The 19,520-nt window shown below is 42.9% G+C and overlaps 1 protein-coding gene across 8 annotated transcripts in view; it reads left to right on the plus strand.

Annotated features, from left to right (window-relative positions):
- DIS3L2 (DIS3 like 3'-5' exoribonuclease 2) overlaps positions 1–19,520 on the plus strand; it is a 356,130-nt gene that overhangs the window by 204,367 nt on the left and 132,243 nt on the right. For all 8 annotated transcript variants that reach the window (XM_081261984.1, XM_081261982.1, XM_081261989.1 and 5 more), the window contains one exon: positions 14,339–14,418. In XM_081261984.1, coding sequence (XP_081118110.1) covers positions 14,339–14,418 — 80 coding nt within the window. The remainder of the gene's footprint in view (positions 1–14,338; positions 14,419–19,520) is intronic.

Genomic DNA, 19,520 nt, shown 5'->3' on the forward strand with positions numbered 1-19,520 from the left:
TGCATGAAGCAGATCACAGAGGATGCTGAATGCCCGTCTGAGGACTGCAGTCTAGAGATAGCTAGATGCCAGGGAGGGTTTTTGAGGCTGGGAGTAGAATTTAATGCTATGTGTTAGGAGCTTATTTCATCCCAATAGCCAAATGGTAAAGGATGAGAAAGTCAGGGAAGAAGGATGGGAGACTGGAGTCAGAGGTAGTGAGCTGCTTTTGTAGGCATGGAAAAGAGTGGGATGGTGAAGTCAGGGCTGGTCCCTGGCCTGGTAAGGACTGGGCAGTAGCAGTTGGGCTGAAGTAAAGAGAGTGGCAAAGAGCTGGCAGGTGGTGCAGGCTGTGAGGGTCACTCGGGCTCCTCTCCTGAGGTTGGGGGCACGTGGGAGTAGAATAGGCACTCTGTGTTCCTCTGTATTTAATGTGAAAGTTGACCAGGAAGCCATTGTCGGCCTGCCTTTTTTTAAAACTATAGAACCAACTTCAAACAATGCAACAGAATTTTAGCCCAAGATGAATATTTAAAGGCTTACAACATTAGGCTTGGCTATTCCCATTAGTGAGAAGAAAGAATTCATACTTATTTTTATGTTGAAAGTTATAAAGTACTACACACTGTGGCCAAAATAATAATAGAGTCCCTGGTCATCTGAAAACATAACTGAAATTTATCTTGGTATTGAAAGAAATATATATTCCTGGTGGTGTTCTTTGTCTTCCTTCTGCCTCTTTCAGCAGAGCAAATTTCCTTAAAGTGCAGTATGTGTCTCTTACAGAAGTCTCTTTGCTCACTGAGGCTGGTAAATGGTCTCAGTGTTTCCAAAACTGTGCCAGGTCTGTTAAGGCCCCTTCATGACGCTTTACACGTCACCTTTCCATATCATCCACTTAATAAAAACATTCATTTTGAGAATACATTTTCTAGCCGGTTCCTCTGCCTCCCAGTGGGAGGGGAATATTTTAAGGCTGCCCAGTGACCAAAGGATAAAAAGACTTGACAGGAAAGCCAAGAATTCTTGAAGAGCAAGGCCTTTGAAAGATTCATTGTTGTGGAATGTCCCTTTGAAAGAAACCACTTTATCTTGCTCCTGAACATCTATGGGACAGACATAGCATTTTCTGAAAAGAAATTTCTGGGTAATGTGGAGAAACAAACAGTATGTAGGTAATCTCGTATGGGTAGTGTGTAATTTGAAGAATGATTGTTCCATTTTTATGGTTGCCATAACAATCATACAGTTGTGCAAAAAAATGTGTATAGCTTTTATAGAAGGGAGCTGGCACCATTGTGATGATTCTTCTCATATCAGAACAACTGTTTTCAGCCCTGAAAAAGAGAGGTGGCTTAACCCTTCCCCAGTTAGCTGAGTGTGCTCCCTGGGAGCTGTTGAAGTCATTCACCACTTGCATTTGCATTTTAGCCTGATAAATGGAGAATTAAGGATGATGATCCTTTCAGCAGCAGGTTCTAAATTCCTGGCTTGGGAATTCAAAGGATGAGAAAAATATATATATTGTTCCTCAAATAGAAATCTAGGAGAGATGTCTAGACATAGTTAATTCCTTGACTTTGTAACTATTCCTAATTCTGTCCACTTGAATTTAAATCCATTAAATTTTGGCCTTTACCCCATTGTGTTTAGTCTCAGGAAAGGTCCTATTAAGATTTGGTTACACTTTCTGTTTTATTTTTACACATTAACTATATCGATTCTGGAAATTGTAAAGCAAATTTTACATTGTAGTGTTTTTACCTGACTGGCATTTGTGAAGGCCCGCCCCCAAGCCAAGATACCCTCCTCCCAAGGGAGCATATCCTCATGTATTCTTTCTTTGGTTACTTTTTCCCCTATTTTTGTATACCACTTCCAAAAGGAAGTGCTTGGGACTTGACTCTCTTGGACGTACCAAGGAGTATTCAGTTTGAAGAAACTTGCTGTCAGAGCTCTGGGTGTGGAGTTTCAGGTGGTGGGTAGCAAGCTGTCAGATTTGGCTGGGCTGCCTAACATGAGGTCACTGTCAACCCAGCCAAACAGAAAGGAAATGTTTCTTAAAGAGCACTTGAATATATTACTTCAGCCAGAATGCTTTTAAGTTATTTAAATCTTAGTCTAGAAATATTGAAGCTTATGTTGAAACACTTTCCCCTTTGGAGAATTCTTGTCCAGTTGTAGGGGCAGAAAATGGAGGTGATCTCTTTACTGCTCATCATAAAGGGTCAAGGATGACACCCTTGTGACAAAACCAGATTAATAAGAGAAAAGATGACAGAAATTGTTTGTCTTTAGTTATACACGAAACAGAGACTTCAGACTGATGACTCAAAATATCAGGGCACACTGACTATTCATTTGTGTGTTTGGACAGCTTTTATGATTGGTCAGAAAGAACTACCCCCCCCCCAAGAACTGTCTGTTCAGATTCTTCTCTGTTCAACATTCCTTCTTTCCCAGGTATGGGGCAGGTACCCTGTCTGGAATTGAGGGTCTTAAAGATCTAGAAAAACAGGGTAGGTCTGAAATTTTCTTTATGGCTAATTTTTATACAGAAAAGTAGGGGAGCATTAGAGTAGTATTTTTAGGTTTTATGGCTGGTTTGGGAGGGCAGGGGGAAAGCAGTTCTGATTTCTGTGTCCTGCCTTGGGGGAGGGTAAGGGGTCAGAGACAGGAAGGAAGGAAAAGAGGAGAGAGAAACTCAGCTTCTAACACCTTTACTATGGGGGATTGTCTTCTGAGTGCAGACAGAATCATACTCTGCAGCTTTGTGACTTTGGGTAAGTTACTTAGATTCTTATAAGCCTTCGTTTCCCCATCCACAAAATGTGAATAAAAATAACAATCACCATCATTTAATCCTTTTCTCTCGGGGGCATTTCTAGGAAATTGAGGGGGAAAGAATTTTTGATGAGAGCACATGTTGAAGGCTTTTAATGTGTTTTCACTCTGCAGATTTTGTCTCTTGTGAGGAGCTTTTTAGCATTCTAGATTTGGAGGCTCAGATATTTGATCCTTTCTAGAATCTTGTAACCACTTCATTTTGTTGGATTATAAGAAAACTCTACTATCAGAGTAAAAGAAGAAAGAAAGAGCTTCAGAGAGCTTCAGATAGACGTTCTGGACCTGGTAGAACTCGTTGCCCCATTGCTCCCTTAGGCGTGGAAAGCCAGAAGTGCAGGAGTCCAAAGCCAAGCCATCTGCTTCTGTGAACGCTCTTGGTTGCATATAGTTCAGTGCCTTCAGGTAAACTACCTTGGCAGATCATGGGCCTTTGCCCTGGCTCCTCTTGTGCCATGCCCTTCCTTGCCAGGTAGCCCGGGCTCACTCCTTTGCCTCCATCCAACCGTCTTCCCGTAGCTTCTTACCGCAGCCCACCTGACTGTGCTGCTCACACCATCAGGCAAGCAGCACTTCCCATCCTCCTCCTCCTCTGTTCTACCGTTTTTCCTCCCCAACACTTAATTGCAGTGCTGTGTATTTTCTGTCTCTTCCCCACTACAATTTAAGTAGAAAATCTTTTTCTGTTATTAAATGTGTTCCAAGCACCCACAGCAGCAGGGGCCCACTAAGTATTTGTTGGATAAAGGAATTCTGGTCTTCTTTTTCTTGACCTCTCACCTTCTCCATGTTGATGTTCCACTGTTTCCTGCAACTTAGGTTTATTTTGGCATAAAATTTTGAGTGAGAATTTATGCAAAGGGGTATAATTACACAGTTATAATACTTTAGAAGAGAAAGACCTGGGCATATTTCTTGGGAAAAGTCATGTTTGTAGGGCTGCATGGTATAAAAGGGAGTTAGCTGATTCTTTGTGGCTAAAGGTCCTGAATCATAAAGTTACCAGAGTCACATTTCACTTCAGCCTATGAAAACTCTGATAGAGCTCTCTAAAATCAAATGCATGCCTAATGGGGCGATGAGCCCTTCCTCCCACACCTCGGCCCCAGTGCTTGAGATGTGGCTGGTCTATATCATTGGTTTGGGTTTGGAGGCCTAGGGAGAGAATTTGGACTGGAGCGACCTTCCAACTTTGACAATTCTGATTATGGCCTCTGAACTGATGTGGAATGATTTTCAGGATTTATTGTTAGTGAAAAAACAAGGTGAGAAGAGAATTTATAACATTTGAATATTTGTGAAGGAAAAAAGAAAAATAAGAGAGTGTATTGCGTGTGTGTGTGTGTGTGTGTGTGTGTGTGTGTGTTTGTATGTGTGTGTATAACAAAACAAAAAAAACTAGAAAGGATAAACCAGAAAATGATGAAATGGTTGTATACAGGGGATGAGGAGGAACAGGATGGAACGACAGAGATGGAATGGAACTAAGAGTGCACTTTAACTTTTGAATAATTTAAAGTTTAAAATATTCAACAATAAAATTAAATGTAAAAAGTAACAGAGGTTTTAAAATTTAAGTAAAATAAAATCAAGTTGTCAAATATGTAACATCAGCACATAAATAATTCAAGTTACTTTTGAGCCCTCAGTGCCTATGGAGTATGCTTTTTTTTTTAATTAGTTGTTGATAGACCTTTATTTTATTTATTTATATGCAGTGCTGAGGATTGAACCCAGTGCCTCACACATGCCAGGCAAGTGCACTGCCATTGAGCCCCAGCCCCATTCCCTTACGGAGTATTGTCTAAGGATAAAACTGCAGAGAAAAAAATCATAGGCTTCCCAGGGTCATTTCTCCTGTTGGCGATTTTTGGTGTTGTAATTCTGATACTAATTTTAAGTATTGAGGCCGTAGGGAGCTGGAGTTGTCACTGAGAAAAGGAAGACACAGTGTGGAATTGGGGAGAGGATGAGAAGGAACCGTGCGGTCTCTGTTTTCTCTTGGAGATGGTCTTACCAGAGACAGGATCTTAGGTGCAGAATGGTAGGAAGGAGACAGAGCCGGCATGGAGGGCACGTCCTGTGAACACTGAGGTGAGCTTCCCACTGAGGGAGATGGCCCTGACAAGGCGGCCAGCTTCCTGTCAAATGCTGGGGTGGGCAGGATCTGGTATGTTCTTAAGGAATTTCTTCCACATGAAAGATATGGACCAATAGTTACTTAGTTTATTCTTTGAGACATTATGTCACTGATATTTTGGTTTTTATGGTGATCTGGTCCTTGCGATAAGATTGCTGAAAAATGTGGGAGAGAAAGAATAAAGAAAAGGGGAAAAATGTGTGCCAATTTTAAGGAATGACAGGTTAGGGGTTTAAACCTCTGATGCCTTCCCATCCTTTCTGTATGTCATTTCTGTATGGCCCATGATGGTCCCTAACTATCTCAGTGCCTGTGTGAACTCATGATTTTTTAACAGTATGTTAGATTGAGTAAGTATCCATTTTGGGGCTAAGATAGTCAAATAGCAGCAATTTCATGATTAAACCCAATACTTCTAATTCTCCTTGCTGTGTCCTAAAAGCAAGGGACCCTGGGAGTAGGGAACAAGCTTATCTTGCACCCTATGTTGATCTCTAAGTGACATTCCCAACCAAAAGGAATCTGAGCTCTTTAGTGAGATGGGTGATAGCAGGGCTGGGGCAGGATGTGCCAGGTGAACCTGGGCCATTTCACTGTGCTGAAGGCTTTTAAGTGCTCAGAGATGATCCCCACACCACAGGAATACAGGTCACTTGAAGGGGCCCCCAGCAGCCTAATTTCAGATAATTTACATATCAAAAAGAATAATGGTGGTATTGGATAATAACACATTGAATTTAAAAAAGAAAGAAAGAAAGAAAATTAGCGACTCTGTAATGATACCAAAGCGGGGGTGGGTGGGGACATTGGTGGCAGTATAGGAAAAACTCTTTAAAAAAAAAAATTGTACTAGGTATTGAATCCAAGGAAGTTCTACCCCTGAACTATATTACATATTATTTATTTTTTATTTTGAAACAGGGTCTCATTTAGTTTCTGAGGTTGTCCTTGAATTTGTGATCCTCCTGCCCCACCCTCCTAAGTAGCTGGGATTACAGGTGTGCACCACCATATCTGACTAAAAGCTCCTTTTAACAGAAGAGAGCCAGCAAATAAATGCAGAAGGTATTATAGGATTAGAAAATTATCATTTTACAATTTACAAAGTTATGCTTGATCAGACAAAAATCATCGATGGATGCCAAAACTAGTGGCTGAAAGTTTTTTCTGACAACAGGATATTCACATGATCTCCAAATCTCTTTCCATAGATGACTTATTATTTACAGAGGGTAACAGGGAGCTCAGATAGGCTGAGTAGGCTATCAGTTCTTGACCTACTCATCTCGTCAGGCAACCTGACAGTGTACCTTCTGAAGAGATGCAGCGTGTCTCACCAAAGAAGTGTTCAAGCCAAGTGTTCAGCTAACTCTAGTCAAGCCTTTTAATCAAGCCTCCTGATTATAGGAAATACTGAGGAGATTAATTTTACCATGTTTGGTTTATTTCTGTCCCCTCTTCTCTTCCTTCTTCCATGAAGAACACCAATAAATCAGAATATAAGACATTCTTCAGTACATATGGTCACTTTCCAAAAAAGCAATATTATATTAAAAGATAGGTGGGCATTAAACAGACTCAAGAGATGCAACTACCAGGATACAATATGTGACCTGATTAGAGCCTGGATCAGGATGAAGACAAAATGTAAAATGTTGAGACTTTTGGGGGGAAAATGAAGACACTGGCATGTAGTCTCTAATTTGGGTGACAAGGGCTGGGTAGCCGTTTGGCTGGGTGGCAGCTCTGTAGTGCTGCAGGAGAAGGCCTCATTGCTGTGAACGTGCAGCAGTTTAGGGCTGGGGGCAATGGGGCTGCGTGATCCCCTCCACATCAGGAGCTCAAGATGTGAAAAGAAAGAGCAGAGCCTTACGAATGAAGGCGGTGACAGGGCAGAGGGAAAGTAAAAGCAACTAGTGGCAGAACGTTGGCCTCTTTTAAAAGAGTCTGGAGCAAGAGCGTATCGACGTTCATTTTACTATTCCTTCAACTTCCCTGAAAGTTGAAGTTTTCAAAATGGAATTTGAGGGGAAGAAAGTTATTTTGCGTGTATTCTCTGGCTTAAATCATGGCCTTTCTGGCCCATCCTGGCTCCCATAGTACCAGGCCAGCCTCGTCCTGTGGCCTGTGCTCGCAGAGCACCAAGAGGCTCACTGAGTGCCTGCGTAAACAGTGGAACAGAGGAGACTGTTGCCAGGGGCTCTGGAGTCTCGTACTCCTAGTCCTTTAGGAAGTAGAAGAACCTGATAAACACATTCACTTGGTCTAGAATTTTGTAAAGATTGAGGCGGCCCACAGCTAAAAGTTTCTGGTCAGGAGAGAAGGACCTGCCCAGAGCACTGGTCATTTCTTTCCGTCCACTGTGTGGCCTCATGCATGTCTCTTCATCACTGAGTGGAGGATGGGAGCACAGGCTGAGGGCACATGGACCAAGGTTGCTTTCTGCTCTTAATGGGCTTTAGTCTTTTTCTGTTCTTAAAAAAAAAAAAATGATTTGTATCAGACACCTTAGTATTCATTCTGTTAGCAGAGCTGAGGGAGAAAGAGTATTAAAATATCAGCAACTGCCTTCGAGAAAAAGAAAAGATTCTGACTGCTAAACAGGAGGTTCAGGCTGGGTTTAAATGATAATCCCATCTGATTGAACCAGAAGCTAAGATGAATTCAGCATCATACTTTACTAGAAGGTCTAGCACACAGCTGACTGGGCTTTTGGGGACACATTACTATGGATGAGTGCTCTAGCTCTTTGACTGTTTTTCCTGCTATGATTAACATAACATTTTCTGGTTTCTATATAAACTGTGATACTATCTAATTGAAGAAAGTGTTGAAATAAAAATTTTACTCTTTATCCTCTTAAGGTTATTTTCTAGATTTTTTCCATTCCTTTTCACCCATTTACCACCATTGACCCAGATCCTTCCCACTAGAATTGCTTGCTAGCAAGGAGACAAACCCAGAGTCACGAACAGAGGAGGGCCTCTATAAATTTTGTTAATCTGGAAGTGGTCCCTGAACCGCAGTTTGTAAAACACTGTTTTATGAGAAAAGAAGATGGGATGAAGACAGAAAAGGACACCCTTGGAAACAATAACACTGTGGTGTGACCACAGGATCCAATGCCAGGAAGTCATGAGTTCTAATCCTCAATGTATTTCCCGAGGCACAGTGGCAAAATTGAACGGAAAAGTTCTCAAGAGAGCCCCTTGGCATTTGTCCATTCATCTGGCCATCAGTGTTTAGTACTTGTACACCTTTGGTGTGCTAGAAGATATACAAAGATGAGCCAGACCTGACATTTGGCTCTCAACCTGTCACAGCAATAAGCAGCCACTGGCATACCAAGGATAGTAGCTGGTACCATCAGAGGGTCAGGTCACAGGCATGGGCATGCAAAGTGGGAAGAGGTGGCTTCCACTCCATGGAGACACAAGAGTTCTGTGGAGAAAAGATGGCAGCCAATCCTTTGAAAGCTAGGTAGCTCTTTTACCTTGGAGGCTGGTGGCAAAGTGTTCCAGTACAGGAACTGCACAAATGACATTTCAAACACCAGAGAATATAGAGAAAAGTTTGGCACGCAGTGTACACATCCTAACTAGAAAAGCACATGGAGGGTTTTGAATCTTGAGCCAAATTTTACTTTGTTCAGTGAGGAGTTGGTGAGGAGTTTTGACCATATACATGCTTTAAGATGATTAATCTAGGGCTGGGAATGCAGCTCAGTGGTATAGCGCTTGCTTCGGATGTGTGTGGCCCTGGGTTTAATCTGCAGCAATGCAAAAGAAGAGGAAGAAAACAAGATTAATCTGGAAATAACCATGACCTTGGGGAGAACAGTAATTATGGTGTAGAAGGGGTCTTAGCCAAAACCCATAGAGGTAAATAGTGATGAGGTGGTGGGTCAATGTTGTTGTCCACACCAGACAGCTGCTTCCAGCTGAAAGGGGGTGGGGATGTTGGTATCTTGAAGAGGCAGAAGGTGTGGGTTTCAAGGAGGGGTATGAGTGACAGAGAAGCAGGAATTTTTTCTGTGCTTTTATACTTTCCTTGGGCTCTTGACCAAGTCTTAAGGGATTATAGAAGGCTTTTAGATATTTATGTGTTCCTTTCTCGTACCAATGGCTCTGAGTAAAACAAACCATCTTAGAAGTTTACTGTGACTTTAAGAGGTTCTACTAAGCCCCTTGGTCAGGTGCCTTCAGAAGTTTTGGTTACATAACAGTTGCTCTGAATTGGAATTCTGCAGCCTCATGAACTGGAGCCTCATTTTCTCCCTCCTCCTCCCGGCACTTTATTTTCTGTGGGTCAGAGTTAGCTTCTCTCTAACCATTGTTGCGGAACTCTTTAAATATTTGGTCTCACAGGTTCTAAAAGCTGGCAGGCCAAGCTGCTCCCTGCAGGTTGTGAGCCATCTGGAAAAGGAGCCAGTAAAATCCCAAGCATGTTAACAAGAGTATAACAGCTGGATGGCGCACTGCCCCTGTCCCCCCAACCCCGCCCCATGGGGCTGGGCTCTCAAGTGCTGAGGCCAGCAGCTCTTAGCCGCCACAGCCCACAACCAGAAGGAGCCCTCATGCACCACATCTTGGCCTATTCGTACTCATGGTGGTGACAACGGATTAAATCACTGGCTCTTAGCGCTAAAGACTGGGGTTTGTCAGGGTCACTCACTGTCCCTTGCTTCTCCCAGTTTTACACAGTGTGAGCACCAGTTTGGAATCCACTGCTGCAATACGGTTCCTTGTTAGGAGCCTCTTAGTTTACTTCTGTCTGGAAGCTGGTTCTCTTAGTTGTTTACACATGTGTCTCTTTCTTCCAGCATACCCTCAATACATGATTTTGAAATGCTGTACATATGTATTTGTTTATATGCTGCTTCCCCCCCCCCCCAAAAAAAAAAAAGGCTTCAGGCCATTTGCAAATATTACATATCATGCAGTGGTTTTCTTAAAATTAGGAAATGGGGCAAAAGACATCTTTGAGTAGGATCATTAGGTAAAAGTTGGTTCGTAAAGTTCAACCTACAAGTGATATCTCCTTGAGGCAAGTTATGAGTGTCTTTCTGAGTTTCCCAGTAGCCAGAGCAAAAATAAACTTAAGGACAAAATTCATACATCTGTAAGATGTAGGCCGTCCACTTAGGAGAAGAGTTTCCTTGCATTGTGCCAGCTTGCCCCGTAAGTGCTCATGGAAAAACACCAGGTGATCAGATGTTCCTTGCTTTCATGAGCTTTCCTGCAGTAGGTGGCATAACCACTTAGTTGGCGTCCTTTGGTGTCCCTTGGGGTAGACATGGTGGCAAAGCCAGTGTATAGGGTGACCCAGTGCAGACATGGTGGCAAAGCCAATGTATAGGGTGTCCCAGTGCAGACCATTGCTTCTCTAGGGGTGAACATTGCTTCATTCAAGGAGATGCTGTGCTGCAGAAAAGTGCGGGGGTGGGGGTGAAATGGGTCTGGCAAGAACTACTGACATCAGCATTTTAAAGGCTCTGTGAAGTCTTGTAATTAGAAATAGGCCTAGCATGTCCCAAACTGCTTGAATGACAAGACCATTTTTAATAAATTAAAAGATTTATCTGGCCATTTAGAAACCTTGATCTAAAACAGGACTTAGCAAACTTTATATTAAGGGCCACATATTATTATTTTTTTTTTGGAGGAGGTGCTGGGTATTTAATCCAGGGTCTTGAGTATGTTAGACACTTTCTATACTTGGGAGCTACATCCCCAGACTCCTACACGGTAAATGTTTTAGGCATTTTATCTCCATCAACTCTGCTATTATATCAAAAAAGCATGGCTGTGTTCTAATCAACCTTTATTTATGGATACTGAATTTTGATTTCATACAGTTTTCATGTGTCACAAAATAGTATTTTGATTTTTTTCAACCACATAAAAATGCAAAAGCTGAACTTAGCTCAAAAGCCTTTGAAAAACAGAGCCAGATATGATGGTGCGTACCAAATGAAAACAAAAATTTTAAGATGATAGATCTTATAATGCTAAGTTAGCCAATCCCAAAAAAATCCTACCTATTCAGGGATGAAACTCAGTGGTGTCAGAGTATTCACCTAATATGCCCTGGATTCAGTCCCCAGTACCACATTCCCCACCCTCCAAAAAAATAAAGCAAGAAGAAGAAGATGACGATGACAGGTTAAATCTGGTCTACGAACTGTGGTGTGCCACCCCACAATCAAGCGTAGTGTCTGGATGGCACATCTGTGTAACAAGCAAGTTTTCCTGAGTACTGTTCGTTAAAGTCAGGGTTTTTGTGTGTGTATGTGTAATTTTTATTAGTTATTGATGGACCTTTATTTGTTTATTTATTTATATGTGGTGCTGAGAATCAAACCCAGTGCCTCACACATGCTAGGCAAGTGCTCTACCACTGAGCCATAACCTCAGCCCCTCAAGGTCAGTTTTAATTTTGACTTTTATCTTTCTAGATTAAAAGCAGATAAAATAATAAACAAAAGTCGTAGAGAATTGCTAGTCAGATATTTTCCTCAGAAAACAGTTGGGGTAGGGGTTCCTCTCAAGAAGGACATTTACCAACTAACAGTGGAAGACTTAACACTTGTCAGATATGGCTGAGTAAGTTTTAGAAGGGAAATGGCTTTGTGGGCATTATCATCCATTCACTGTATCCATAGAAATGAAGGTCTCAAAATGCCTGGAGACAGTTAATTTTAAGAAAATAGAACTTCCTAGTTAACTCTCCAAGTAAACTAGTTAACTCTGGCTCCCACCCCCTGGCCAGGATAACTGTTCTTTTTTATTTTGACGTAGAGGGATCCTTTCAACTTCTTATAATGTCACTATGATGAAAGAAGAAGGCCCCAAACAGTCTTACTACCTGCCTGACATTTCACTCTTGGTTACATAAATATTTGTATGGAGTACTCAGTGTTTACAAACACTGGCTAGGTTTTATGGGGGATACAAAAAGGAGCAAGGAGCAGACAGTTCCTTCTTACCCTGTGAGCCACATATAAGGCCCCCAGCAGACTGAGCCAGGTTGCATGCTGTGGGGTGGGGATTCATGGCACCTCCCTGCTCTTCCTGTTGCCAGCCATCCACTCATTCATTCAGCAGTCACCTCTGAGTCACGGCCTCCATTCAAGGCACTGGGGTCATAGCCCTGGGGAGTGTGCTTTCCAGGGGACCCTGTGTTTTCTCTTCCTCTAGCACGCTTGTTTACAATCCCTTTTATGTGATGGAACAGAAATTATTTCTAGTTAATCCTGAAGGCTCAGCCTTGTGTTCCCCACACTGTGTGTTAAATATGAAAAAGCATAAAGGGAAAACTTAATCCATAGTTCTAGCATCCATTGATTAATGCTATGAACATTTTAACACATATATTTTTACTTTCCTCAGTTCAAAAATCACATTTTAAAACTATTTTAAAATTAGCGATTAGTATACTTGACCTTTATTTCGCTTTTAAGTTTTAAGATGATAGACCTTATAATGCTAAGTAAAGTTAGCCAATCCCAAAAAAACAAATGCTGAATGTTTTCTCTGATATAAGAAGGCTGATTCATAGTGGGGTAGGGAGGGGGAACATGGGAGGAATAGACGAACTCTAGATAGGGGAGAGGGATGGGAGTCAGCAAGGATGGTGGAATGTGATGGACATCATTATCCCAGGTACACCTATGAAGACACAAATTGGTGTAAACATACTTTATATACAACCAGAGATATGAAAAATTTTGCTGTATATGTGTAATAAGAATTATAATGCATTTTGCTGTCATTTTTTAAAGAAATCAATTAAAAATTTTTTAAAAAGATGATAGATCTTAGACACCACAAGGAAGATCAGCAAGGTTCTACCCCCCTGCACAGGCACCCCTTTGGCAGGCCCTGGCAGCCACTGACCTGCTCTCTTGTCACTATAATTTTTCAAGTTCCATTCAAGCTGTGGCATGTGTGAGTAGTTTTCTTCATTTTCGTTGCTAGGTTCTCTTCCTTGTGGAAGTTTGGTTATATATATTACAGTTTGGTTATATATTTGCCATTTACGATTCCATCCTTTTCAACTTCAACATTTCTTTTTCCTGTACTTACTTAAAATCAGTGCCTATATTTACTGTGGTGGGGTTTTTATTTCCCCAGAATGGTATCACTGAATTGTTGGTGTGTTTTATAATTAATGCTGTCTTAGACTTGAGGGTTTGTGGTGGTGAGAGGGGCAGTGTAAGCATCAAGTGGGCCATGAGGGAGATGAGGAGTAAGGGTGGTGGATTTTTTTAAAGGCCCTGAGAGCTTAGCAGGCTGCACTGGAGCAGCTTGGCAGCCTTGGAGAGCTTTGGGGAAGTTTTGAACAGAGAATCAACTCCAGGAGAAAACTTATCTAGCTGGTCAATATCAGCAGGGCCAGTGAATCAGGAGATAGGGCTTTCAGTGACAGTCAAGATGAAGGGGAAGAGCTTGGGATGAGGCCATAGAAGCAGAGGGTGCTGCAGTGCAATGCAGGGGCAGTAGGGGGTTACTGCAGAACACCCCAATTTCCAGGCAGAACTTGGGCAGAGAACTGGGGACATCCGCTGCCAGCATCTTTAGGTATTTACACTGGGAATTGATGGTTTGGGTGGGGTGCATTGTGGGGGAAACTGTGAAACAGTATAAGAATGCCCTGGCACTGCACACATTAGGCATGAGATGTGTGTAAGGTAGTGTGAGGATAAATGGACACAGGCTGTGTTTGAGGATGAGCTTGGGTAAAGTACTTGACTGTTCATGAACACATCCTCTGATTTTGGCTATTTCCAAGTAATATTGTGTTATAGTTAACTAAATTAAATGCCCAAAGCATTTTACAGAACCTATTCTTGGGTCCTTCTCACCCATCAACCCCCACCAGTGTCACAAGTCAGGTAACTTACTCTTTGGCACACCCATTTGGTCAAGATAGGAAAAGGAGAGTAAACCATGTCAAACAGATTATTGAAGAACAGGTTCCCATCAGCCCTGATGAAGGGAAGGCCAAATAAGAGTTGACCATCAGAGAGTAACTTAGCAAAGGACCTGCCCTTTTGCCAAGGACCCTTCTTGGAAAGCACCTTTCATGGAAGCAGCCTCCCTTCACCTGCTCACATGTATTCTCACCCAGGGTAGAGGAGAATTCAGTGCCAGTTCCCAAACAGAAGGGGAAGGTGCTCACACATTTCTCTCTCCTCAGTTTCACATTTTAGTCTCAAATTTCTCCCTTCTCAGAGAGAGATGATAGAAACTCCTCTTCGCTCTACATAACAGAGCATCTGTGCAAAACAAACTGTTCTTAATTCTGTACTATAGTGAAGAAGAGTTTCTATTATTTGTGCCATTACTAATTATATCTTAAAATTTTTCCTAGAAAAGACTGCATCTTCACCATTGACCCATCAACTGCCCGAGACCTCGATGATGCCCTCTCCTGTAGGCCACTGGCTGATGGTAGGATGGAAGTTTCTATAACATTCTGGGTAGCAGGCAGTCTGCATACCTGTGGGCATTGCCTAGCTATGTGTTCTCCAGGCAGCAGAACATGCAAGGTCGGCGTTATTTTCTTCCTGAACTTGCCCTGGGCCTCTGAGCCTACACAGCTGTGTGACCTTAAGATTGTGTTCCTATGGTGACTTTGGTGAGGGTGAGAATGAGAAATGGCTTCTCACCAGGGCTTCTTGGGCCTTAGAAGAGGCAACAGTGAGTGCCTTGGCCCTTTAGGAAGTTGCAGTCTGGGTGTAAGGAGTTCCATAAAGAAAGCCCCTGCAGCTCTGTTCAGAGAGACTGAGGGCCCTGTAGTGCACAGGGAGTTTGAAGGGGTTCTCTCCCAAGACACTGCACTGTGGTTAGCAGGAGTATCTTCCTGAGTAATGCCTGTCTAGGCCTGAGCTGCTTACTCTCACTAGGTCTTCCCTGCTCCTGCTGTCCAGCTGATTGCAATAGGCAAACAGGGGCTCTTCAAACATTCTTTTGGAATGTTGTTAAGTAAGAAGAAGCAGCATTGAGGACAATAGTCTTTGTAAATGATAACAGAGGAAGCAGGGCACCTGACTCTTAGAGGGGGAGAGTGCAGGCTGATAGGGGTAAGCCCCCTCAATTCCCTTCCTCATGCCCCTAGATGTGCTGCTGACAGTCTCTAACTGTTTCCTGCTTCTCTAGAATGGGTCTGGCTGACGACTGTGGCTTTGGTCACTCTTGAGAGATGGCCTGGGCCCTAATGTAGCCTTTGACGGCTTGCCCATGGTGGCTGTCCAGCCCTCCTGTCTTCAGTCTGCCACAGAGCATTGAACACTATAGAGTGCTCACATCTCGTCCGACACGAACCTCCATTGGGTCTGTGTGAGACCCTTCTCTGCTATAAAAGGCAATGAAGCTCAGTAGTGGAAGGTTGAGAGACAGAAAACACCACTGCCTAAAATGTGTTTATCTTCTTGTAGTCAGAATCCCCCTTGAAACTGTGGCTCAATGTTTTCAATTAAAGAAAATTGAAAGGAAGATAAAGCTTAAAAATTCCTATGTAAATTTTAGAGAAATTACATATGTTTGCAATCCAAAATCGGAGCAGCATATTCACAAAAGCAAATGGAGACTTGATTTCTTATATTCTGAGCAATCTCTTTTGCATGTAAAGGCTTGGGCAGGCCCACTTTCTATAGACTCCACTTCCTGGAACCTCACTGTAAAAAGTGCCCCAGGCAGAAGGCTACCCTTCCCTCCTGGGTCACAGCTCTGCTTTGGTAATAGTCTGATACTTGAAAATAGTTGATTCGTTTATTCTGTCCAATTTTATAATTGTTAATGGCAGAAGTTTAATACCTGTTTTCCCATCTCTGCTGTCCTGGAACCCTTGACCTTGCAGGGGATACCAGGGAGCTGGCTTATACCCTGCCCCACCCACTCTGCACACCACAGCTTCATGTAGAGGGATCAGTGTGGCAGCAGAATCTTTGTGGAGGAAAGTGCAAAAGATAGGGCAGGAATGGGCTGGGATTGTAGCCATAGTGGAAGAGCTCTTGCCTAGCACATGTGAGGCCCTGGGTTTGATCCTCAGCACCATATAAAAATAAATAAATAATTGTTTCCAAAATACAATAAATAATGACAGGAAAGGTAAATTGGGGGCACATTTGCAAACCAAAGAATGTTCTTTCTTTATCAGACAGTGGAAAGCCACATAGATGTTGTTTAGCAAGAGTTCAGTAAAAATGAAGAAAATAATTTAGCAGTGCAAAATGAAAGAAAAGGGAAGGAGGAAGAGTCAGCGAAGCAAATCAGTAAGCAAATCACACTGCCATCCTCCAGAGGAGGAAGACCTAGCTGGAGATGCACTCGCAATCCTCAGGAGGTAGGTGGACAGATGTGAGGAGAGATAATGACAGACGCCCATGGGCCTGGATTTTGGAGCTGAGGAAAGGAGCCAAGGTGGCATCAAGGTCTCAGCCAATGTGACAGAGTTGGAGCCCACGAGTGGAAATTGGCCTGTGAGGAGCACACGCAGGTGTGGGAGGGTATATTATTCGGCGGTATCTGTCTGAGGACACATGTTTGTGCGTGTTGCTGCTGCGTGTCCTTTCTAGAGTCGGCGGGCTAAGCAGATGCAGGCGGCCCTGAGGAAAAGTAAGCAAACAGTAATTTTATTAGGATGATGGGATCCTAAGTGATTTTTCTCTACTTTCCAAATTTTTGTAATGTGGTAATAATAGTTTTATAATGAAAAAATTTTGTAATAAAAAAAAATATGAGGTGCCAGAAATCACGGGCTGCCCAGTAGCCCACTGCACCAGGTGATCAGACACCTTCCATCTGCTCAGCATCTCGAGGGGCAGTTGACATCTGTTCACTTGGCAAGGCCACTGTAAAGGACATGGGAAAGGAGCCAGGGAAGACTCGGGAAAGGCCTCAGGTGGCCAGTCAAGCGTTTTTATGGTGGCACTTATACAGTTGGCCTTTGTGACAGCAGTTTCTGCCAGGGCCATTTATCCAGGGAGATGAAAAGTGAAAAGTCAATTCCAGTTTGGATTGGGGTAAGGTTGGCTAAGTTTGGTTTCCGTTAGTTACCAGTTTATGTCAATTCTTGCTTAGAGGAAAGTGTTCAGTGTTTGAAAAAGAAAGTAATGTTTTCTGGGCATACTTATATCATCTATAGCCGTGCTTATTTAAAGAAATACCATATAAAAGCTCTACTTTTCTTTGGTCCTGTTGAAGTCATCAAAGTGACTATGTTGTGAAAAATGAAATACACAGACATGCAGAGTATACCTAGTCTTCATTCTCCTTTTCCATGGAGTTCAGATGTATTCCCAGGACTTTAACATTATCTCTTATCAAGTGCAAGATGTGGATGATCAATTCCAAAAAATGCAATGGCCTACTTGTTCTCCAGTGTTCACCAGTACATCACAATTAGCTTGAAGGCCAAGGAGCGGGTGCTACCAACGCTTTGAAAGGAATTCTGCCAGGCCCTGACCTGTGATTCTTGCCCCCTTTTCAGCCTATAAATACCCTTGAGGGGAATAAATACTACCATGAGCATTATCCAGCAATGTGGAATATTTCATTTTTGCTCAAAGAAAATATTTAGTAATAAGAGTTGTGTTATAATGATAACCTAGAATCTAAGACAGTAAATCCCACAGTTCAGTGTTTTATGATTTTAACAGATCACTTGCAACACACCTCACGATTGACCTCACCCCTCAAGTGTGGGAATGCCACAGTTGTCAGATCACCCTCTGTTTTTTGAATTACCTCCATAGCATTTACTTATTGAGTATCCAGATTGCATTTGAACTTTCTACCTTAAAGGCAAACCATTCTGCCTTGAGGTTTCTTAGGAAACCTTTCCCTGTGATGATCTGAAATACTGCTGTCTTCCTGTAATTTTTCACCCATTAGTCCCAAGTGTGGTCATCAGGCAGTCCCTAAAGAACAAATCTAGTATCTCATATAAAAACCCTTCAGATACTAGAAAACCGGTATCTTATATCTTCTGAACTATAGCTTCTCAGCTAAATATCCTAAATATTCTTGCATGTCTTGTAGCTCCTGAAGTGTGAGTCCATTCCCCATGTCATGGATTCACTCCTGCCTTTATGAAGTCTGAAGCACATCGAGGCCTACAGGCTCTAGCCTAAACAGTTCCTCCTTGTTGGTCCAGATCAGGGCTAGGGTAATAGCTACTTTTTGATCAGTTCTTTCACTCCTTTGACCAAAATACCTGACAAGAATGATTTTAGAGGAGAAAAGGTTTATTTGCAGCTCAGGGTTTCAGAGGTCTTAGTCCTTAGACAGCTAACTCCATTGCTCTGGATCCAAGGTACAGCAGAACATCATGGTGGAAGAGTGTGGTGGAGGAAAGTGGCTCAGAACATGGGCACCAGGAAGCAGAGAGTTCTGCTCTCCAGAACTCTCTCTGTAACTCCCCAGCAGGCCTTCAGTTAATTAATTCCACTGGATTAATGACCTGATGAGGTCAAGGCTCTCATAACCCAGTCATTTCCCCTCTAAACTTTCTTGCATTGTCTCACATTTGGGGAACACCTCATATCTAAACCATAACAGCTACCCATTCTTTTCAGTTAACAAGTATTTTTGCTTTGCTGTAGTCTCATAGAGGAAGTTGTCAGCTACACAAGTCAAGACCTTCATTCAGCTTTTGGTTGGTTCAGCCCCCCCCCCCCCAGCGATCCTACAGGAAATTGAAGTCCACTTCTCCAGCATCTTGCTTCTCTGATGTTTTGTTCTCTAGTGTGTGCTGTGCCAATGTACACAGAAGGGTAATCCTGGCTAGGCCTCAGGTATGAGTGAGTGGCAAGGGTGAGTAGCTGCTAATGGGTTGGGTTTCTGTTTGAGGTGATGAAAATGTTCTGGGATTAGATAGTTGATAGTTGCATGTTTTATGAGTATGCTAAAAACTACCAAGTAAATGAATGATGAATGAATGAGAAGAAAATGAATAATCTGAATCCACTCATCCTTAAGGCTTAGAGTTTACAGCTAACCCACTGTTTGTCAGGGTCTTGATAGCATGCCTGTCTGGGTACCTACAGCCACATCCCTCTTGCCTGCCTCTCTTCTGACTGTTTTCCTCTCTGGACTATGAAATCCCACTCCAGGGTGCACAGCCCTCTGTCCACCTGTCTTTGCACACTTCCTGTTCCCACAGAGTGCAGTCATCTGAATCAAGAAAAGAAGGCGCATCCTCCCACCTGCATAGGAGATATTGCCTGGCGCTCACCCCAAGGACAGCCCCAGCTATGCCAGCCACCCAGTGCCAACGCCATTCCCTTGGCTCTGATTCCTCCTCTCACTGTGCAAATGGAAAGGCCCTTCCTTCTCTTGAACTTTCCCCAGCCCTGCCACAGCTCAGGGACCTGCTGTGTCCTGTCCCCCGACCTTGAAGGAGCAGTGTGTACCCTGCTGCTGTTTCTCCTACAGTCTGCTTATTCCTTACTCCCTGCGAAGCAGAGCTTTGGGATCTAGAAAGACCAGTGAGCCAGGTTATCCCTGACCCCAGGGCTCCTAATTGGTGCAGCACTCTGCTCTTTTGTCTC

Source organism: Spermophilus citellus (genome assembly GCF_964194105.1).
Source record: "Spermophilus citellus genome assembly, chromosome: 11".
NCBI classification, from domain to species: domain Eukaryota; kingdom Metazoa; phylum Chordata; class Mammalia; order Rodentia; family Sciuridae; genus Spermophilus; species Spermophilus citellus.